Below are 23,839 nucleotides of genomic sequence, written 5' to 3' on the forward strand. Positions count from 1 at the left end.
TGCTCCCTCGTCTGATTGCCAAGGTCAAGCAGGAGAGAGCATCAGTGATTTTGATAGCACCTGCGTGGCCACGCAGGACTTGGTATGCAGATCTGGTGGACATGTCATCCTTTCCACCATGGACTCTGCCTCTGAGGCAGGACCTTCTACTTCAGGGTCCTTTCAACCATCCAAATCTAATTTCTCTGCGGCTGACTGCTTGGAGATTGAACGCTTGATTTTATCAAAGCGTGGTTTCTCAGAGTCGGTCATTGATACCTTAATACAGGCGCGAAAGCCTGTCACCAGGAAAATCTATCATAAGATATGGTGTAAATATCTTCATTGGTGTGAATCCAAGGGTTACTCATGAAGTAAGGTCAGGATTCCTAGGATATTATCTTTTCTCCAAGATGGATTGGAGAAGGGTTTGTCAGCAAGTTCCTTAAAGGGACAGATTTCTGCTCTGTCTATTCTATTGCACAAACGTCTGGCTGAGGTTCCAGACGTGCAGGCGTTTTGTCAGGCTTTAGTCAGAATTAAGCCTGTGTTTAAACCTGTTGCTCCGCCTTGGAGTTTAAATTTAGTTCTTAAGGTTCTTCAAGGGGTTCCGTTTGAACCTTTGCATTCCATAGATATTAAGCTCTTATCTTGGAAAGTTTTGTTTTTAGTAGCTATCTCCTCGGCTCGAAGAGTTTCGGAGTTATCTGCTTTACAATGTCATTCTCCTTATCTCATTTTTCATTCCGATAAGGTAGTGTTACGTACCAAACCTGGTTTTCTACCTAAGGTGGTATCTAATAAGAATATCAATCAGGAGATTGTTGTACTGTGTCCTAATCCTCCTTCAAAGAAGGAACGTCTTCACACAATCTTGACGTGGTTTGTGCTTTAAAGTTTTATTTACAAGCCACTAAAGATTTTCGTCAAACATCTGCATTGTTTGTTGTCTACTCTGGACAGAGGAGAGGCCAAAAGGCTTCGACAACTTCTCTTTCTTTTTGGCTAAGGAGTATAATACGCTTAGCTTATGAGACTTCTGGCCAGCTGCCTCCTGAAAGGATTACAGCTCATTCTACTAGAGCGGTAGCTTCCACATGGGCTTTTAAGAATGAGGGTTCTGTTGAACAGATTTGTAAGGCGGCGACTTGGTCTTCGCTTCATACTTTTTCAAAATTCTATAAATTTGATACTTTTGCTTCTTCGGAGGCTATTTTTGGGAGAAAGGTTTTGCAGGCAGTGGTACCTTCCATTTAAGCACCTGCCTTGTCCCTCCCTTCATCCGTGTCCTATAGCTTTGGTATTGGTATCCCACAAGTAATGGATGATCCGTGTACTGGATACACCTTACAAGAGAAAACAAAATTTATGCTTACCTGATAAATTTATTTCTCTTGTGGTGTATCCAGTCCACGGCCCGCACTGTTATTTTAAGGCAGGTGTGTTTTATTTTTAAACTACAGTCACCACTGCACCCTATGGTTTCTCCTTTCTCTTGCTTGTCTTCGGTCGAATGACTGGTAGTGGCAGTTGGAGGAGCTATATAGACAGCTCTGCTGTGGGTGATCCTCTTGCAGCTTCCTGTTGGGAAGGAGAATATCCCACAAGTAATGGATGATCCGTGGACTGGATACACCACAAGAGAAATACATTTATCAGGTAAGCATAAATTTTGTTTTTCAGATAATTTCATTTCTTTCCTAAGGTATGGTGAGTCCACGGAATCATCAATTACTAGTGGGAATATCACTCCTGGCCAGCAGGAGGAGGCATAGAGCACCACAGCAAAGCTGCTATATATGTCACTTCCCTTACCCACAACCCCTAGTCATTCTCTTTGCCTCTGTTCATGGAGGAGGTGAAGTTTCTTGGTGTCTGAGGAAAATTGAACTTCAATCAAGATTTTATTATTTTGAAATGCCAGGTTTACTTACCTACTCTGACTTTCCTCTCAAGTCTGGGTGTAGCTGTACTCCACGGTAGTCTCTTCAGCAGGGCTGTGGTAGCTTTAAAGCAGTTAGGAAAACGCAGCAAAGAACCTTTACAAGTTCCTAACATGTTGCTGCCCTGGTATAGAAAGCCTGAGTAAATTTACTCTCAGCCAGATTACGAGCTTTATGGCTGGCTCGCTAATAACTTGTACGTTATTTTCACCGCTCACCTTTCATTGCGCTGCTATTACAGGTTTGCAAAAACCCGGCTTGTGCGGGTGATATGGTTGCGTTGAGCTCCATACCTCACCCAAATACAAGCAATGATTTGAAGTACTCGTGCACGATTTCCCCATAGACATCAATGGGGAGAGCCGGCTAAAAAAAAGCCTAACACCTCCGATCGTGGACCGTAAAGCTCCGTAACGCAGCCCCATTGATGTCTATGGGGAAAAGAAATGTATGTTTAAACCTAACATACACCAAGAGTCTAAACACCCCTAATCTGCCGCCCCCAACATCGCCGACACCTACATTACACTTATTAATCCTTAATCTGCTGCCCTCAACGTCGCCGACGCCTACCTACACTTATTAACCCCTAATCTGCCGCCCCCAACGTCACCGCCACCTACCTACACTTATTAACCCCTAATCTGCCGCCCCCAACGTTGCCGCCGCCACTATACTAAAGTTATTAACCGCTAAACCTCTGGCCTCCCACATCACTAACACTAAATAAATGTATTATCCCCTAACGTAACCCTAAGTTAGGTCTAACCCTAACGTAACCCTAACCCTAACACCCCCTAACTTTAACATAATTAAAATAATTCTAAATAAAACTTACTATTAATAACTAAATAATTCCTATTTAAAAATAAATACCTATAAAATAAAATAAATCCTAAGGTAGCTACAATATAACTAATAGTTACATTGTATCTATCTTAGGTTTTATTTTTATTTCACAGGTAAGTTTGTATTTAATTTAACTAGGTAGACTAGTTTGTAAATAGTTATTAACTATTTACTAGCTACCTAGTTAAAATAAATACAAATTTACCTGTAAAATAAAACAACCTGCCTTACACTAAAACCTAACATTACAATAAAATTAAATAAATTAAATTAACAAAATACAATTATCTAAAGTACAAAAAATAATAAACACTAAATTACACAAAATAAAAAAAGAAATGATCAAAAATAAAAATGAATTACTCCTAATTTAATAGCCCTATCAAAATAAAAAAAAAAAAAAAAAAAAAAAAAAAAAAAACCCTAGCCTACACTAAACTGCCAATGGCCCTTAAAGGGGCCTTTTGCGGGGCATTGCCCCAAAGAAATCAGCTCTTTTACCTGTAAAAAAAGAATGCAAACAACCCCCCAACAGTCAAACCCACCACCCACACAACCAAACCCCCCAAATAAAATCCTATATAATTAAACCTAAGCTCCCCATTGCCCTGAAAAGGGCATTTGGATAGGCATTGCCCTTAAAATGGCATTTAGCTCTTTTACATTGCCAAAAACCCTAAGCTAAAAGTAAAACCCACCCAATAAACCCTTAAAAAAACCTAACACTAACCCCCGACGATCCACTTACAGTTTTTGAAGACCGAACATCCATCCTCATCCAGGCGGCTGTATTCATCCAAGCGGGCAGAAGTCCATATCGAAGCCAGCAGAAGTCTTCAGCAAGTGGGCTGAAGTCTTCATCCAGATGGCATCTTCTATCTTCATCCAGACGGCATTTTCTATCTTCATCCATCCGGCGTGGAGTGGTCCATCTTCAAGACATCCGGCGTGGAGCATCCTCTTCTTCCGATGGCTGTTGAAGAATGAAGTTTCCCTTTAAATTACGTAATCCAAGATGGCGTCCCTTACATTCCAATTGACTGATAGAATTCTATCCGCCAATAGGAATTATGGGGAAAAATACTATTGGCTGTTGCAATAAGCCAATAGGATTGAGCTTTCATCCTATTGGCTGATCCAATCAGCCAATAGGATTGAGCTCGCATTCTATTGGCTATTCTAATCAGCCAATAGAATGTGAGCGCAATCCTATTGGCTGATTGCAACAGCCAATAGGACCCCCCCCCCCTTATTCCTATTGGCTGATAGAATTCTATCAGCCATTCGGGAATGTAAGGGACGCCATCTTGGATGATGTCATTTATAGGGAAACTTCATTCTTCAACAGCCATCGGAAGAAGAGGATGCTCCGCACCGGATGTCTTGAAGATGGACCCTCGCCGGATGGATGAAGATAGAAGATGCCGTCTGGATGAAGACTTCTGCCCGCTTAGATGAAAACTTCTGCCGGCTTCGATGAAGACTTCGCCGCCTGGATGAGGATGGATGTGCGGTCTTCAAAAACTGTAAGTGGATCGTCGTGGGTTAGTGTTAGGTTTTTTTAAGGGTTTATTGGGTGGGTTTTATTTTTAGCTTAGGGTTTTGGGCAATGTAAAAGAGCTAAATGAGCTTTTAAGGGCAATGCCCATCCAAATGCCCTTTTCAGGGCAATGTGAAGCTTAGGTTTATTTAGATAGGATTTTATTTGGGGGGTTTGGTTGTGTGGGCGGTGGGTTTTACTGTTGGGGGTTCGTTTTTTTTTGTTTTTTTTTACAGGTAAAAGAGCTGATTTCTCTTGGCGGCAATGCCCTGCAAAAGGTCCTTTTAAGGGCCATTGGCATTTTAGTGTAGACTAGGGTTTTTTTTTATTTTGGGGTGGCTTTTTTTATTTTTATAGGGCTATTAGATTAGGAGTAATTTGTTTTTATTTTTGATAATTTCATTTTTTTTGTGTAATTTAGTGTTTATTATTTATTGTACTTTAGATAATTGTATTTTGTTAATTTAATTTATTTAATTTTATTGTAATGTTAGGCTTTAGTGTAAGGCAGGTTAGGTTTTATTTTACAGGTAAATTTGTATTTATTTTAACTAGGTAGTTAGTTAATAGTTAATAACTATTTACTAACTAGTCTACCTAGTTAACATAAATACAAACTTAGCTGTGAAATAAAAATAAAACCTAATATACCTACAATGTAACTATTAGTTATATTGTAGCTAGCTTAGGGTTTATTTTTAAGGTATTTAGTTTTAAATAGGAATTAGTTATTAATAGTTGGTTTTATTTAGATTTATTTTAATTATATTTAAGTTAGGGGGTGTTAGGGTTACGTTTAGGGGTTAATAGGTTTATTATAGCGGCAGAGTGGGCGGACGGCAGATTAGGGGTTAATTATATTTAAATAGTGTTTTTGATGCGGAAGGGCGGCAGTTTAGGGGTTAATAATTTTATTATAGTGGCAACGATGTCGGGGAGCGGCAGAATAGGGGTTAATAAAATTTTTAAGTGCCGGTGATGTCCGGAGCGGCAGATTAGGGGGTTAATAATTTTATTTTATTATTTGCTATGCGGGAGGGCCTCGGTTTAGGGGTTAATAGGTAGTTTATGGGTGTTAGTGTAGTTTGTAGCAGTTAAGTTATGAGTTTTATGGTACAGCTTTGTAACGTAAAACTCATAACTACTGACTTTAGGTGGTGGTACAGATCTTGTCATTTTAGGCTGTACTGCTCACTTTTTGGCCTCACAGCAAAACTCGTAATACCGGCGCTATGGAAGTCCCATTGAAAAAGGACTTTTTTAAAAGTGCGGTACTGACCTTGCGTGATGGCCAAAAAAGTGTGCGGTACAGCTATTCTGACAATACTTGTAATAGTAGCGGTAGGGAAAAAGCATCGTTATGAGTGAAAAAGCATTGCAAAACTTGTAATCTGGCAGTCTGTCTTTCTTTTTTCTACAGGGCTCTGTGTGGAGCGACATCCTCTCACGTTGGGTAGGTTTTCCCCCTGCCGGACGGCTAGATGCAGGTAAGTGCTTTGTCTTTTATAATTTGGGGGACTTGCACTTCAGAAAATAGACTGCAATTCTTGGGACTCGTATATATCCTGGGGTAGGATATTTCAGGCAGGATGCAGGCACTGGTGACCAGGAGACAAGGGGATAATACTTTATAGAGTATTCCCTGTTTATGGTATAAGGCTCATTAGGGGTTAATGAAGGCTAGAGTATGGAGGGAAACCGAGTGCAGTGTTACTTATGTTTTTTCCTGAGCTCCAGTAACTATGTTAAGAGTTCTTAATCCTGTTATTCAGAATTGCTAGAATGCTATCCTAACAAGGAGCACTCTCTTTAATTGCTGAGCGGCGCAGTGTTGGGCTTCCTTCAGGGTTTATGTTTGTTCACTGTGTGTAGTGTTTTAATTTGCACTTTCTTTATCTGTCTGCCGGAGCGGATCCATTCTATGGCGGCTATGACAAGATGAAGCGCGAGATAAATATGTTGCACGCTTCAGACGAGTTCCGCCTCTTTTCTTAGTTGTGGCGGGGAATCGCCATTTTTCGACTCTCCTTCTGAGCCGGTTGTTGGTCATGCCCCCTTGTCTCCTTAAGAACGGAGCGAGGGGTTGATAGTGCAATTCCTCTGATAGGCTTATACTATGCAAGTCGCTAGAGGACTGTAAAAGGTAGCTGCTGTTTACGATGCAGGCATAAGTACTTTATTCTGCCGTTTTTGTCTTCTTATAATCACAGGAAGCTCTATCCTATGTTATTTTTTATATATATTATATTTTGTATTTATGATGTAGAGACTCCTTTGGAACAGATCCAGTACAGATTTAAGGCTCTTAAGCTAGCCAATTACTTATTTCTTATTCTACCAAGCATTTTCTAACGAGAGTCAAGATATCTGGCTTTGCTGTACTAGCCCATGGGGCATTTTGGACAGTGGATTTTTCCTTTAAGTCCAAGTTTCTGGTACATCCGTACAAGGGTAAGACCTTGTTTGGTCCTGATCTGATAGGCGTAGTTCTGATATCAAAGGAGTTTGCCCCCAATCCGGGTTTAGTCCAAGTGGGGGTTGATTCTCTCTGTCTTCAAACTTGGATACGAGATGTCCCAGATAGTCTGTGGACATAGTACTTCAGGGTTTCTACGTAGTAGTCATTCCTTCTCTGCCTGAGGCAGGTTCCACCTTTCAATTTTATCTGCAGGCTAGATAATGGTGAGACATTTTTGTGGTGCTTTGGGATTTCTCTTCCCTGTGAGGGATAATTCCAGTTCCTGTAAGAGAACAGGGCCTAGGATTTTATCATTCCTCCTTGAGGTTCCCGATTAGGAGGGAATTTTCATCCTATAGTAGACCTAAAGTGTCTCTACAGGTTGTCTCAGGGTAACGTTCTTCAACTGGAAACCAGTGGTTCCTTTCTTGTTTTTAAACTGGGAAGGGTCAATTTATAGTGACTATAGTCCTGGAGGACGCGTATATTGCATGTTCCTGAGGTTTGTCTTTCTGTCACACACTTTCAGTTTGTGGCTCTTCCCTTTGGCCTTGCCATGGTTCTCAGAGGGGCTGTATTGGCAAGGATCAGGTTTTAGGGGGTTGCTGTGGTGCCATTCCTGGACGTCATAATTGTTCAAGCGCCTTGTGTTCAACAAGCAATCTCTCATACTGAGATATTTTTGTCTTTCTTCATTCCTCGATTGGAAGTGAATCTGAAAATAAGTTCTCTTGGTCCAGCTACAGAGGTAGTTTCTTAGGACCAGATTGGTTTACTTCTCTCTAAAGTTATTTTTGACTGAGGTCAGGAAATAGAGGATTTTTTCTTCTTTCCTCTTTCGGCACTCTACGATTTGGCCTTTTAGGGGCCCAATGTATAGGATGGTCCGATGATTGCTTCTTTGGATATCATCCCTTTGTCTGATCCATCTGAGAGTCTGCAATTATGCATGTTTAGATAGTGGACCAATGATTTTGTGGCTCTGTCTTAGAGGATAGATCTAGATCTACCGACATGAAATTCTTCCCTGTGATTCAGAGAGGGGACTTAGTGGTAGAGCACTCGCTTTGCTTTCAAAAGGTAGTGGGATCGCTACCCGCATTCTCCAGAGTCTTTTGGAGTTCTCAGGAGCATTTGTCTTGGGGCGCATTCTTCCGGGGACCTTTCTGAGTAATAGTCACGGTCGCTAGCCTGTTGGGCTGGTGACTATGGACTTGGGAGGAGCTTGCTCTCCACATCTCCATCTTGGAGTGTGATCTACAATGCTCTGACCGCTTGGCCTCAGTTGTTCTATCCGTTTTTTTAGGTTATAGTTGCTATTTCTTCTCAGTGGTTTACATTAACCACCTGGGAGGACCCTGAAGTTCCTTTGCCATGATTGGCGTGGATTGTTCAGTGGGAGGACGCTCACATTCTAGTTTATCCACTATTCACATTTCAGTGTATATGGGGAGCGGACTTCTTGAGCTGTTAGTTTTTTCATCCCGGAAGTTTGTTTTCCCGGAGGTGTTCTCCAGGTTAACTCAGGTTAACATGGGGGGTGCTGGAGTTGGAGATATCAGTACGCCAAGTTTCCAGGTTATGTTTAGGGTCAGAGATTAGCAGGCTGCTCTGCTAAATTCCCTGGCGGTTCTTTGGGATTTCAGTCTGATGGCTCTCCTCCACGAGTCTTTGCTCGTATCAAATGGAAGTGAGCATCAGTATTGTTATAAGTTCCTGCATAGTTTTGCAGGATCTGGTTTCAGACCTAGCAGGGATGTATTTTTTCCACCTTGGTGGTTGTCAATGTGGAAGGAGCTTCTAGTTCAGGGTCTTTTCTTTCATACAACTTCTTTTTCTCTGAAGGTTTCTGCTGGGAGATTAACTGCTTAGTTATGTCTAAACGTGGTTGAGACTATAAATTCAGGCTCACAGGTCTGTTACTAGTTTCTTTTTCCATAAGGTATAGCGTAAATTCCCTGATTGGTGTGAATCCATGGACTTCTCTTGGAAGTAGGGTCAGGATTCCTAGGGGTTTTGCCCTTCTCCAAGTCAGTCTGGAGGACGGTTTGTCAGTCAGTTCTCTGAAGGGTCAGTTTTCTGCGTTATCTTTTACTGATATGCCAGACGTGTATACTTTTGTCAGAACCTAGTTAGTAGCAGGCCTGTTGAAGTCTGTTGCTTTCTTGGAGCTTTACCTTTGTTTTAAGGTTTTTGCAGCAGGCTCAATTTGAGCCTTAGCATTCCATAAGATTTTAACTCTTTTTCTTGGAATTTTCTTTATTATTATATTTTCTGCTTGGAGAGTTCAGGTACTCTGAGCTTTGCAGTGTGATTCGTTTTATCTTTTCGGATAAGGCGTTTTTTTATCCTAAGTGGAAATGTTGTTGTTCCCTCTCTGTGTCCTTATTCTTATTTTTTGAGGTACTTGTTTGCACAATTTGGATGTTGTGCAGGCTTCTGTTTTTGTTTGTTTTCTCTGTATTAGAAAACTACTGCTACTTCTCTTTTTTTTTCTGGTTGAGAAGTTTACTTCATGTGCTTTTCAGACTGCGGGGCTGCAGTTTCCTGAGAGAGTTATGGCTCATTATTCGAGGGCTGTCTCTTCTTTTTGGGCTTTCAAAATGAAGCTTCTGTGGAATAGATTTGCAAGTCCGTCACTTAGTTTTTCTTTCCCAAATTTTACAAATGTGTTTCTTTGTCTCGGTTGAGGCTTCTTTTGGGGGTCTTCAAGCAGTGGTGCCTTCTGTTTAGGTTACCTGTGTTGTCCCTCCCTAATCATCTGTGTCCTCTAGCTTGGGTATTGGTTCCCACTAGTAATTAATGATTCCGTGAACTCACCATATCTTAGGAAAGAAAACATAATTTATGCTTACCTAATAAATGTATTTCTTTCCGGATATGGTGAGTCCACGGCCCACCCTTGGTTTTAAGACAGTTATTTTTACTAAAACCTCAGGCACCTCTACAACTGTGTGTTATTTTCCCTTTGGCTGAATGACTGGGGGCTTTAGATAAGGGAAGTGACATATATAGCAGCTTTTCTGTAGTGCTCTTTGCCTCCTCCTGCTGGCCAGGAGTGATATTCCCACTAGTAATTGATGATTCCGTGGACTCACCATATCTGGATATAAATAAATTTATCAGGTAAGCATAAGTTATGTTTTCCTTTTGTATAAGGAGAGTCCACGGCCCCCACCCATGTTCTCCGATGGGCAGCCCTTTAAATTTTATTTTCTTCTGGCACCATTTATACCCTGATATTTCTCCTACTATTCCTTGTTCCCTCTGCAGAATGACTGGGGGATAGGGGAAGTGAGAGAGGTATTTAAGCCTTTGGCTGGGGTGTCTTTGCCTCCTCCTGGTGGCCAGGTTAAGTATTTCCCAGCGGTAAGGAATGATGCTATGGACTCACCTTATACAGAAGAAAATTAAATTATCTGGTAAACATAATTTATGTTTTTAAGGCTATTAAGTGTAATAAACATTACTTCCTTATGCTTCTTGAAGTAGTGATGTCTGAACAAAGTGGCTAGGATAATTTTGATTCATATTTATTATTACTGAACTTGAATCAGAAAATTATCCATTACTATTGGGCTAATATCAAGCCACCATTTGGAGAAAGGCTAAGAACTTAAACTACTTAATAAGAGATTCCTCACGCTTCTGCCACTTCACTATCCCTCCACTACTGCATGTATTCTTTGTAGCACAGATAACCGGGGACTTTAAGAATACCTGGGGTAAGCATAAGGCTGTCCTACGAACTAGATAAGTTTTTATACTTTTAGGAAATATTGGGCCGACTTGCTGGGCCTAGGGTTCTTATCTGTCGTCAAAATCTGTGAGCTTTCCAACATTTCCTTCCCATAGATGTTGAGCCCTGGAATTTACTACTTTACCAACTTCAACTGCCAGGGTGCTATTGCAAGGTATATAAAAGATCTGTAAAGAAGCACTCGCTGGACTTTAGTCAACAGTGACAATCCTCTTTATTGTGACGTTTCAGGACCACAGACATCCCTTCTTCTGACAACCATCAAGTGAAAAATTACAAACATTTATAGGCCTGTGTGACCCTCCCCCTCTGGACTACCAATCAGAGATAGCCATGTGCAAAAGAGAGAACAACCGTGTGCAAAAATGGGCTCAGTAATAGATGTGTGATATGTGAAAAACAAAATGCATTAGACATGATCTACGTGTTCAAAGTGCTAAGTGTTGCACATAAAAGGGTATATATTCTCTCTGTATCAATGAGCCGTATCTGCGTGCATAACCATAATTACTATTACAACATGAGCAAGCATGGCTATCAAAACAACACACCTGATGGTTACTAGTGTACCACACCCACCTACCAGATTTGTCAATGGATATGTAAGTATGTTCCGACCACGCCCCACACCCAGAGCATCAGTCAAAGTGTAATGTAGCGCAAAGCAATCATCGTCCCACACATATAATGGCAGTACCCTTAGACTCTTATACTAGTGAAGATGTACCCTCCATCTTGTTATATTTGGTGGAGGGTACATCTTCACTAGTATATGTGTCTGAGGGTACTCTTTAAGATTTAAGGTGTTACCCAGCTATTTATATTCAGAGTTTGTGTTTACTTAGTTGCGCTGAAATTATGTTTATATGTAGTATTATACAATATCTCACGACCAACACAGTTGACACTTTTCTGCTTTTTACACATGGTGCTTCACAGCCTTTCTTGTTCCTCAACCACTGGACATTTTTCCTTAGTGTTATATAATCTTGTGTTCAGTTATAGGCTTCTGCAGGCCTTCTATGCTGATCCAAAACTCAAGCTACGTTCCTCTCTTGGGCAGTGACAGCCCAAAAATAGCATATAATTTATGCAAGCTCTACTCACCCAGTGTGGCAGCTTTACTTGTTAATAGCTCTCAATACACAGATCATGGAGTTGCTCCAGCAGGACTTTTATTCACATGATGAAGTTTTACATAAGCTTTAACTCATTAATATTCTATCTATGATGCCCCATTTTTGAAGCTCAGCAAGAGCTAGGGCTAACCAACTGATGATGCCACAGAACTGCATCTAATGATTTTGCTAGTTTGGTTCAAAAGTTAAACCTCCTCATCAGGAATCTGCCTAAACTTTCAGCTTGCTTTAACTCTAATCTCTGTTATAAATAGGTTTGTTTGTAAGGTTATTTTTTCAGGTTATAAAATACATTTTAAGCTCCCCAGGTTTCTAGTCTCCCTAAACTACCTAAACCACCTTTTTTAACATGTTGTGAAAGATCACCTTTGTGTAGGAACCATCTGTCCTATCTTCCCACAGCAACTTTTGAAGAGTGATTTTTTTTTTAATACTTTTCATTTTACAGACCATGTTACCAGGATATGTAATGTGGATGTAATTATTTATTGGGAGTAATACAAATAAAATAAAAGTTCTATCTTTCCATGGCAATCTTCTTGCCCTGTTTTGTCCCCAGATTGTTATATAATCTCTTATGATGATTTTACACTACTTTGATACTAAGCCAACGGTAATGAATTATCTCCTGTTTTCATGTGCTATCAAAATAAATGTGAGAGAAATTTGATTTTATATTCCCTGTTTAATCCTCCCTTTTATAGTTTTCTCTTGTTTTTTATATGTTCTACGCTCTCTCTTTGCTTGACTAAACAATAAAACTGGAAATAGAAATTAGTTGTTGAGAGTAGAATAGGTCTTTTGTTCAAGAATTTAAAGTTTCTACCTTTTTCAAAGTGGTGCCATGATATTTAAAAAATGTTCTGCTTTCTCTTAGAAATGTAAGAAATTACTGAATGACAGGTACAAAAAAATATGTTTTCATTATTCTTCAGTTCAATGTAAAAGGGGCCCTTTAATATTGATGGGACCCTGAAGAGTACCCTTAATAAATGTTATTGTCTGTGTGCTAAATAAGAACCTATAATCTGTATCTCCCTCCCTGTTTCCCCATTCTAATTTCTTACATAATTTCCTCATTCTCCTTTTCTAAACTACCTGTTAGGAACATTCTAAGACAATGAAAATAGAACCAGAGTCTGAAGATCAGGACCAAAAAAATCCAGCCTCCATGGAGCAGAAGATTGGAGAGGAGACAAGTCCAGGAGACAGCAAAGTGTAAGTGGATTTTTTTGTTTGTTTTTGTTTATACATCACTTCTAATCAGCACCAGGACTACACATGGATACAGTCAGTAGCCTCAGTAGTATGTTAGACACAAATAATACAGCTGTTCTACTCATTTACAGGCTAAAAGTAAGGAAATGCGATGTCCTGCTCAATCATTTATTAAACACAAATATATCTGTTAAACATGCAGAATTATAAGACCAGAACAAACAGAAATGCAGCTGTACAGGGGCTGGTCAAGCACACAAAACACCGCTATCTTCACTAAAACAAGTCAAACATTAGGAATACAACTATCGTGCTCAATAGAATGATTCAAGATTTCCTTCTAGAAAACAGAACAGGCACAAGAAATGCAGGTGTTTTACCCAGTAAAAGTCCCAACAAAGAATACAGCTTGTATGCTCTTTAGAAGCTTAAATACAAAGAGTTCCATTTGTGCGTCTCAATAACAGCTTGATCACCCACCCTGCTCAATAAGAGGTTATACACAGAAAGTATACAACTGTCCTGCTCAGTAATGGGTCATACATAAAAAGAATCCTCAATTAAATATCATTAACAACTCCATGACATGTCATAGCATGTCAGGAATATACAGCTAGTCCAACTTATATTGCCCTGCTTAGTAATATGAAAAGCATACACTGCTCCATAACAGGTCAGATGTGTAGAAATATGCATATTTTTTCTGCTTGACAACATTGCTTTCAGAAAGAAAGACATTCATATATGGTAACATTTTCTTCAGAGTGAAGAATAAAAGGATTCAACTATTTAAAGGGACAATAAAGTCAAAATTAAACTTTCTCCAACATAGGTGTGTCCGGTCCACGGCGTCATCCTTACTTGTGGGATATTCTCTTCCCCAACAGGAAATGGCAAAGAGCCCAGCAAAGCTGGTCACATGATCCCTCCTAGGCTCCGCCTACCCCAGTCATTCTCTTTGCCGTTGTACAGGCAACATCTCCACGGAGATGGCTTAGAGTTTTTTAGTGTTTAACTGTAGTTTTTCATTATTCAATCAAGAGTTTGTTATTTTCAAATAGTGCTGGTACGTACTATTTACTCAGAAACAGAAAAGAGATGAAGAATTCTGTTTGTATGAGGAAAATGATTTTAGCAACCGTAACTAAAATCCATGGCTGTTCCACACAGGACTGTTGAGAGCAATTAACTTCAGTTGGGGGAACAGTTTGCAGTCCCTTGCTGCTTGAGGTATGACACATTCTAACAAGACGATGTAATGCTGGAAGCTGTCATTTTCCCTATGGGATCCGGTAAGCCATGTTTATTACGATTGTAAATAAGGGCTTCACAAGGGCTTATTTAAACTGTAGACTTTTTCTGGGCTAAATCGATTGATTATTAACACATATTTAGCCTTGAGGAATCATTTTATCTGGGTATTTTGATATAATAATATCGGCAGGCACTGTTTTAGACACCTTATTCTTTAGGGGCTTTCCCAAAGCATAGGCAGAGTCTCATTTTCGCGCCGGTATGGCGCACTTGTTTTTGAGGACAGCATGGCATGCAGCTGCATGTGTGTGGAGCTCTGATACATAGAAAGGTCTTTCTGAAGGCATCATTTGGTATCGTATTCCCCTTTGGGCTTGGTTGGGTCTCAGCAAAGCAGATTCCAGGGACTGTAAAGGGGTTAAATATAAAAACGGCTCCGGTTCCGTTATTTTAAGGGTTAAAGCTTCCAAATTTGGTGTGCAATACTTTTAAGGCTTTAAGACTCTGTGGTGAAATTTTGGTGAATTTTGAACAATTCCTTCATACTTTTTCGCAATTGCAGTAATAAAGTGTGTTTAGTTTAAAATTTAAAGTGACAGTAACGGTTTTATTTTAAAACGTTTTTTGTGCTTTGTTATCAAGTTTATGCCTGTTTATCATGTCTGAACTACCAGATAGATTGTGTTCTGACTGTGGGGAAACCAAGGTTCCTTCTCATTTAACTATATGTATTTTATGTCATAAAAAAATTTAGTAAAAATGATGCCCAAGATGATTCCTCAAGTGAGGGGAGTAAGCATGGTACTGCATCATCCCCTCCTTCGTCTACACCAGTCTTGCCCATACAGGAGGCCCCTAGTACATCTAGTGCGCCAATACTCCTTACTATGCAACATTTAACGGCTGTAATGGATAATTCTATCAAAAACATTTTAGCCAATATGCCCACTTATCAGTGAAAGCGCGACTGCTCTGTTTTAGAAAATTCTGTAGAGCATGAGAGCGCTGATGATATGGTTTCTGAAGGGCCCCTACACCAGTCTGAGGGGGCCAGGGAGGTTTTGTCTGAGGGAGAAATTTCAGATTCAGGAAACATTTCTCAACAAGCTGAACCTGATGTGATTACTTTTAAATTTAAGTTGGAACATCTCCGCGCTCTGCTTAAGGAGGTGTTATCCAATTTGGATGATTGTGATTATCTGGTCATTCCAGAACCACTATGTAAAATGGAAAAGTTCTTAGAGGCCCCGGGGCCCCCCGAAGCTTTTCCTATATCCAAGCGGGTGGCGTACATTGTTAGTACAGAATGGGACAGGCCCGGTATACCTTTAGTACCTCCCCCCATATTTATAAAATTGTTTTCCTATAGTCGACACCAGAAAGGACTGATGGCAGACAGTCCCCAAGGTCGAGGGGGCGGTTTCTACTCTACACAAGCGCGCCACTATACCCATAGAAGATAGTTGTGCTTTCCAAGATCCTATGGATAAAAAATTAGAAGGTCTGCTAAAGATGTTTGTTCAGCAAGGTTCCCTTCTACAACCAATTGCATGCATTGTCCCTGTCACTGCAGCCGCGTGTTTCTAGTTTGAGCTAGGAAAGGCGATTATTAGTAATTCTTCTTCTTATAAGGAGATTATGGACAGAATTCGTGCTCTTAAATTGGCTAATTCTTTCACCCTAGACGCCACCTTGCAATTGGCTAGGTTAGCGGCGAAAAAATTCTGGGTTTGCTATTGTGGCGCAGAGCGCTTTGGTTAAAATCTTGGGCAGCGGATGCGTCTTCCAAGAACAAATTGCTTGACATTCCTTTCAAGGGGAAAACACTCTTTGGCCCTGACTTGAAAGAGATTATCTTTGATATCACTGGGGGCAAGGGCCACGCCCTTCCTCAGGATAGGTCTTTTCAAGACCAAAAATAAACCTAAGTTTCGTCCCTTTCGCAGAAACGGATCAGCCCCAAGGGCTACGTCCTCTAAGCAGGAAGGTAATACTTCTCAAGCCAATCCAGCCTGGAGACCTATGCAAGGCTGGAACAAAGGAAAGCAGGCCAGGAAACCTGCCACTGCTACCAAGACAGCATGAAATGCGGGCCCCCGATCCGGGACCGGATCTGGTGGGGGGCAGACTCTCTCTCTTCGCTCAGGCTGGGGCAAGAGAGGTTCTGGACCCTTGGGCGCTAGAAATAGTCTCCCAAGGTTATTCTCTGGAGTTCAAGGGGCTTCCTCCAAGGGGGAGGTTCCACAGGTCTCAGTTGTCTTCAGACCACATAAGAAGACAGGCATTCTTACATTGGGTAGAAGACCTGCTAAAAATGGGAGTGATTCATCCTGTTCCATTAGGAGAACAAGGGATGGGGTTCTACTCCAATCTGTTCATAGTTCCCAAAAATAGAGGGAACGTTCAGACCAATCTTAGATCTCAAGATCTTGAACAAGTTTCTCAAGGTTCCATCGTTCAAGATGGAAACCATTCGAACACTTCTTCCTTCCATCCAGGAAGGTCATTTCATGACCAAGGTGGATTTCAAGGATGCGTATCTACATATTCCTATCCACAAGGAACATCATCGGTTCCTAAGGTTTGAATTCCTGGACAAGCATTTCCAGTTCGTGGCGTTTTCTTTCGGATTAGCCACTGCTCCTAGGATTTTCTCATAGGTACTAGGGTCCCTTCTGGCGGTGCTAAGACCAAGGGGCATTGCTGTAGTACCTTACTTGGACGACATTCTGATTCGTGCGTCGTCCCTTCCTCAAGTAAAGGCTCACACGGACGTTGTCCTGGCCTTTCTCAGATCTCACGGATGGAAAGTGAACGTGGAAAAGAGTTCTCTATCTCCGTCAACGAGGGTTCCCTTCTTGGGAACTATAATAGACTCCTTAGAAATGAGGATTTTTCTGACAGAAGCCAGAAAAACAAAACTTCTAGACTCTTGTCGGATACTTCATTCCGTTCCTCTTCCTTCCATAGCGCAGTGCATGGAAGTGATAGGTTGATGGTAGCGGCAATGGACATAGTTCCTTTTGTGCGCATTCATCTAAGACCATTACAACTGTTCCTGCTCAGTCAGTGGAATGGGGACTATTCAGACTTATCTCCGAAGATACAAGTAAATCAGAGGACCAGAGACTCATTCCGTTGGTGGCTGTCCCTGGACAACCTGTCACAAGGGATGACCTTCCGCAGACCAGAGTGGGTCATTGTCACGACCGACGCCAGTCTGATGGGCTGGGGCGCGGTCTGGGGATCCCTGAAAGCTCAGGGTCTTTGGTCTCGGGTAGAATCTCTTCTACCGATAAATATTCTGGAACTGAGAGCGATATTCAATGCTCTCAAAGCTTGGCCTCAGCTAGCGAGGGCCAAGTTCATACATCAACCATCAGGGGGGAACAAGGAGTTCCCTAGCGATGGACGAAGTGACCAAAATCATTCTATGGGCGGAGTCTCACTCCTGCCACCTGTCTGCTATCCACATCCCAGGAGTGGAAAATTGGGAAGCGGATTTTCTGAGTCGTCAGACATTGCATCCGGGGGAGTGGGAACTCCATCCGGAAATCTTTGCCCAAGTCACTCAACCGTGGGGCATTCCAGACATGGATCTGATGGCCTCTCGTCAGAACTTCAGAGTTCCTTACTACGGGTACAGATCCAGGGATCCCAAGGCGGCTCTAGTGGATGCACTAGTAGCACCTTGGACCTTCAAACTAGCTTATGTGTTCCCGCCGTTTCCTCTCATCCCCAGGCTGGTAGCCAGGATCAATCAGGAGAGGGCGTCGGTGATTTTGATAGCTCCTGCGTGGCCACGCAGGACTTGGTATACAGATCTGGTGAATATGTCATCGGCTCCACCATGGAAGCTACCTTTGAGACGAGACCTTCTTGTTCTAGGTCCGTTCGACCCACTCCAGCTGACTGCTTGGAGATTGAACGCTTGATCTTATCAAAGCGAGGGTTCTCAGATTCTGTCATTAATACTCTTGTTCAGGCCTGAAAGCCTGTAACCAGAAAGTTACCACATAATTTGGTATATCTGTTGGTGTGAATCTGCAGGATTCCCTTGGGACAAGGTTAAGATTCCTAAGAGTCTATCCTTCCTTCGAGAAGGATTGGAAAAAGGATTATCTGCAAGTTCCTTGATGGGACAGATTTCTGCCTTGTCTGTGTTACTTCACAAAAAGCTGGCAGCTGTGCCAGATGTTCTAGCCTTTGTTCAGGCTCTGGTTAGAATCAAGCCTGTTTACAAAATTTTGACTCCTCCTTGGAGTCTCAACCTAGTTCTTTCAGTTCTTCAGGGGGTTCCGTTTGAACCCTTACATTCCGTTGATATTAAGTTATTATCTTGGAAAGTTTTGTTTTTGGTTGCAATTTCTTCTGCTAGAAGAGTTTCAGAATTATCTGCTCTGCAGTGTTCTTCTCCTTATCTGGTGTTCCATGCAGATAAGGTGGTTTTGCGTACTAAACCTGGTTTTCTTCCAAAAGTTGTTTCTAACAAAGACATTAACCAGGAGATAGTTGTGCCTTCTTTGTGTCCTAATCCAGTTTCAAAGAAGGAACGTTTGTTGCACAACTTGGATGTAGTTCGTGCTCTCAAATTTTACTTAGCAGCTACTAAGGTTTTCAGACAAACTTTGGCTTTGTTTGTTGTTTATTCTGGTAAACGGAGAGGTCAAAAAGCAACTTCTACCTCTCTCTCCTTCTGGATTAAAAGCATTATCCGATTGGCTTATGAGACTGCCGGACGGCAGCCTCCTGAAAGAATCACAGCTCACTCCACTAGGGCTGTGGCTTCCACATGGGCCTTCAAGATCGAGGCTTCTGTTGATCAGATATGTAAGGCAGCGACTTGGTCTTCACTGCACACTTTTTCTAAATTTTACAAATTTGATACTTTTGCTTCTTCTGAGGCTATTTTTGGGAGAAAGGTTTTGCAAGCCGTGGTGCCTTCCATTTAGGTGACCTGATTTGCTCCCTCCCTTCATCCGTGTCCTAAAGCTTTGGTATTGGTTCCCACAAGTAAGGATGACGCCGTGGACCGGACACACCTATGTTGGAGAAAACAGAATTTATGTTTACCTGATAAATTACTTTCTCCAACGGTGTGTCCGGTCCACGGCCCGCCCTGGTTTTTTTAATCAGGTCTGATAATTTATTTTCTTTAACTACAGTCACCACGGTAACATATGGTTTCTCCTATGCAAATATTCCTCCTTTACGTCGGTCGAATGACTGGGGTAGGCGGAGCCTAGGAGGGATCATGTGACCAGCTTTGCTGGGCTCTTTGCCATTTCCTGTTGGGGAAGAGAATATCCCACAAGTAAGGATGACGCCGTGGACCGGACACACCGTTGGAGAAAGTAATTTATCAGGTAAACATAAATTCTGTTTTCATGGGGGGGCGGAGCTAGCCTAAGAACTGAGCAGAAGCAACTTGTCAGAGCTCCTGCATAATTTCATTATATTCACGTTTTTAAAAGCCTTTTCTCTTGTAAGGTGTATCCAGTCCACGGGTTCATCCATTACTTGTGGGATATTCTCCTTCCCAACAGGAAGTTGCAAGAGGACACCCACAGCAGAGCTGTCTATATAGCTCCTCCCCTAACTGCCACTCCCAGTCATTCTCTTGCAACTCTCGACAAGAAAGGAAGTATCAAGAGATATGTGGTGACTTAGTGTAGTTTTACCTTCAATCAAGAGTTTGTTATATTTAAACGGTACCAGCGTTGTACTGTTTTTCTCTCAGGCAGAAATTAGAAGAAGAGTTCTGCCTGGAGATTTGATGATCTTAGCGGTTTGTAACTAAGGTCCATTGCTGTTCTCACACATAACTGATGAATATGGGAAAACTTCAGTTGGGGGAACGGCCTGCAGATTACCTGCTTTGAGGTATGTTCAGTATTTTTATTTCTAGAGAGAGGAATAAGTTCTAGAAAATGCTGACAGAGCCTTGTGTATTTGAGGTAAGCCTGATGCAGTGATTTAACAGCAACTGGGATCATGCTTACATAACAGGGTAATACTCATGTTAATATTCATATTGCTTAGTGACAAAATGTTTACATGATTTAAAAAATAGGACTTTTTTTCTCTGAGGGTGATAAGTCTTTATTTGGGGCCTAGTTTCCACATGGCTAGTCAGATACTCCCAGGAGTATTTTCTTAAGGCCCCTCTGACATCCAGTACATAGTGGGAGGGGCCTATTTTAACAGTGCAGTTTTAATTCAGACTGAGACTTCCAGCTTCCCTAGAAGAGTCCCCTGGCATCTGAGAACCATTTCAAAGGGGTTATTTCTGCACAAAATCGTTTTTATGGGCAGGTAGGAGCCTTAGCAGAGCTGTGGCATCGTGCTCAATTGATTTTTAACGTTTTTTAACGTTTTTCAATCTGGCTTGGGGCCTAAGGGGTTAATCATCTATTTGCAAGTGGGTGCAATGCTGCTTTAGTCCCTTATTCACACTGTAAAAATTTCAGATTTTATTGTATTTTTTCACTGTTTTGCAGTTTAAGTGCTAGTTTTTTTCTCTTAAAGGCACAGTAACGTTTTTGTTTAATTGCTGTTTCACCTTTATTAAAGTGTTTTCCAAGCTTGCTTGTCTCATTACTAGTCTGTTAAACATGTCTGACATAGAGGAAACTCCTTGTTCAATATGTTTGGAAGCCATTGTGGAACCCCCTCTTAGAATGTGTACCAAATGTACTGAAATTTCTATAAACTATAAAGACCATATTATGGCACTTAAAGATTTATCTCCAGGGGATTCTCTGACTAAAAAGAGGGAGATTATGCCATCTAACTCTCCCCATGTGTCAGAACCTATAACTCCCGCTCAAGTGACGCCAAGTACATCTAGCGCGTCTAATTCTTTTACCTTACAGGACATGGCGGCAGTTATGAATGCTACCCTCACAGAGGTATTCTCCAAACTGCCAGGGCTACAAGGAAAGCGAGACAGCTCTGGGGCTAGAATTAATACAGAGCTTTCTGACGCTTTATTGCCTGTGTCCGATATACCCTCACAATGCTCAGAAGCCGAGGCAGGTGAGCTTCTATCTGTGGGTGACATTTCAGACTCAGGGAAGGCGTTACTTCAGTCTGATTCTGAAATGACAGCGTTTAAATTTAAGCTTGAACACCTCCGCTTATTGCTTAGGGAGGTTTTAGCGACTCTGGATGACTGTGACCCCATTGTGGTTCCAGAGAAATTGTGTAAAATGTACAAATACTTTGCAGTACCTGTTTACACCGATGTTTTTCCAGTCCCTAAGAGGTTTTCGGAAATTATTACTAAGGAATGGGATAGACCAGGTGTGCCGTTCTCTCCCCTCCTGCTTTTAAAAAGATGTTTCCCATAGATGCCACCATACGGGCAGACGGTTCCTAAGGTGGAGGGAGCAGTCTCCACCCTAGCTAAGCGTACAACTATCCCCGTCGAGGACAGTTGTGCTTTCCTAGATCCTATGGATAAAAAATTGGAGGGTCTCCTTAAGAAAATTTTTATACATCAAGGTTTTATTCTCCAGCCTCTTGCATGCATTGCCCCGGTTACTGCTGCAGCGGCTTTTTGGTTTGAGTCTCTTGGGGAGGCTCTACAGTTGGAGGCCCCGTTAGACGATATTCTAGACAGGATTAAAGCTCTTAAGTTAGCTAACTCCTTTATTTCTGACGCCATTTTTCATTTAGCCAAGCTAACGGCTAAGAATTCAGGTTTTGCCATTTTGGCGCGTAGGGCGCTATGGCTTAAGTCCTGGTCAGCAGACGTTACTTCAAAGTCTAAGCTTCTTAACATCCCCTTCAAGGGACAGACCCTATTCGGGCCCGGTCGGAAGGAGATCATTTCTGATATTACTGGAGGAAAAGGTCACGCCCTTCCTCAGGATAGGTCCAATAAGTTAAGGACCAAACAGAATAATTTTCGTTCCTTTCGAAACTTCAAGAGTGGCGCAGCTTCAGTTTCCTCTAATGCAAAACAAGAGGGAAATTTCGCCCAGTCCAAACCAGTCTGGAGACCTAACCAGGCTTGGAATAAGGGGATGCAGGCCAAGAAACCTGCGGCTGCCTCTAAGACAGCATGAAGGAGTAGCCCCCGATCCGGGACTGGATCTAGTGGGGGGCAGACTCTCTCTCCGCCCATGCTTGGGCAAGAGACGTCCAGGATCCCTGGGCATTAGAGATTGTTTCCTAGGGATATCTTCTGGACTTCAAAGCTTCATCTCCAAAGGGGAGATTTCATCTCTCACAATTATCTGTAAACCAGATAAAGAGAGAGACATTCTTATGTTGTGTTAAAGACCTGCTGGTTATGGGAGTGATCCACCCAGTTCCAAGGGAGGAACAGGGGCAGGGCTTCTATTCAAATCTGTTTATAGTTCCCACAAAAGAGGGAACTTTCAGACCAATCTTGGATCTCAAGATCCTAAACAAATTTCTCAGGGTCCCATTCTTCAAGATGGAGACTATCCGAACCATCCTCCCTATGATCCAGGAGGGCAATATATGACTACCGTGGACTTAAAGGATGCTTATCTCCACATTCCGATTCACAGAGATCATCATCAGTTCCTCAGGTTCGCCTTCTTAGACAGGCATTACCAGTTTGTGGCTCCTCCCTTTGGGTTAGCCACGGCACCAAGAATCTTTACAAAGGTTCTAAGGCCACGGGGCATAGCGGTGGCTCCTTACCTAGACGACATTCTGATACAGGCGTCGACTTTTCAAATCGCCAAGTCCCATACGGACATTGTTCTGACCTTTCTGAGGTCTCACGGGTGGAAGGTGAACGAAGAAAAGAGTTCTCTCTCCCCTCTCACAAGAGTTTTCTTCCTAGGAACACTGATAGATTCAGTAGAAATGAAAATTTTTCTGACAGAGGTCAGGTTATCAAAGCTTCTAACTTCCTGCCGTGCTCTTCATTCCACTTCTCGGCCATCAGTGGCTCAGTGTATGGAAGTAATCGGCCTAATGGTAGCAGCAATGGACATAGTTCTGTTTGCCCGCCTACATCTCAGTCCACTGCAACTTTGCATGCTCAATCAGTGGAATGGGGATTACACAGATTTGTCCCCTCTGCTAAATCTGGATCAAGAGACCAGGGATTCTCTTCTCTGGTGGTTCTCTCGGGTCCATCTGTCCAGGGGAATGAGTTTCCGCAGGCCAGAGTGGACTATAGTCACGACAGATGCCAGCCTTCTAGGCTGGGGCGCAGTCTGGAACTCCCTGAAGGCTCAGGGTTCGTGGACTCAGGAGGAAGCCCTCCTTCCGATAAACATTCTGGAACTGAGAGCGATATTCAATGCTCTTCAGGCTTGGCCTCAATTAGCTGCGGTCTGGTTCATCAGATTTCAGTCGGACAATATCACGACTGTAGCCTATATCAACCATCGGGGGGGGACAAGAAGCCCCCTGGCAATGTTGGAGGTTTCAAAGATAATTCTATGGGCAGAGGTTCACTCTTGCCATCTCTCAGCTATCCATATCCCAGGAGTAGAGAACTGGGAGGCGGATTTTCTAGGTCGGCAGACTTTTCATCCGGGGGAGTGGGAGCTCCATCCGGAGGTATTTGCCCAGCTGATTCAACTATGGGGCAAACCAGAAGTGGATCTGATGGCGTCTCGTCAGAACGCCAAGCTTCCCTGTTACGGGTCCAGTTCAAGGCTTATGTGTTCCCTCCATTTCCTCTCCTCCCTCGTCTGATTGCCAAGA

The 23,839-nt window shown here is 42.1% G+C and overlaps 1 protein-coding gene across 6 annotated transcripts in view; it reads left to right on the top strand.

The window, feature by feature from the left end:
* The window catches only part of ACIN1 (apoptotic chromatin condensation inducer 1), a 448,130-nt gene that overhangs the window by 327,224 nt on the left and 97,067 nt on the right, over positions 1-23,839 (top strand). For all 6 annotated transcript variants that reach the window (XR_008400654.1, XR_008400652.1, XR_008400653.1 and 3 more), the window contains one exon: positions 12,774-12,886. Coding sequence is in view for 3 of the 6 variants with exons in the window: in XM_053702293.1 (XP_053558268.1) it covers positions 12,774-12,886 (113 nt within the window). In the remaining 3 variants the exon portion in view is untranslated. The remainder of the gene's footprint in view (positions 1-12,773; positions 12,887-23,839) is intronic.

This window comes from Bombina bombina, chromosome 2 (genome assembly GCF_027579735.1).
Source record: "Bombina bombina isolate aBomBom1 chromosome 2, aBomBom1.pri, whole genome shotgun sequence".
In the NCBI taxonomy this organism is placed as follows: Eukaryota; Metazoa; Chordata; class Amphibia; order Anura; family Bombinatoridae; genus Bombina; species Bombina bombina.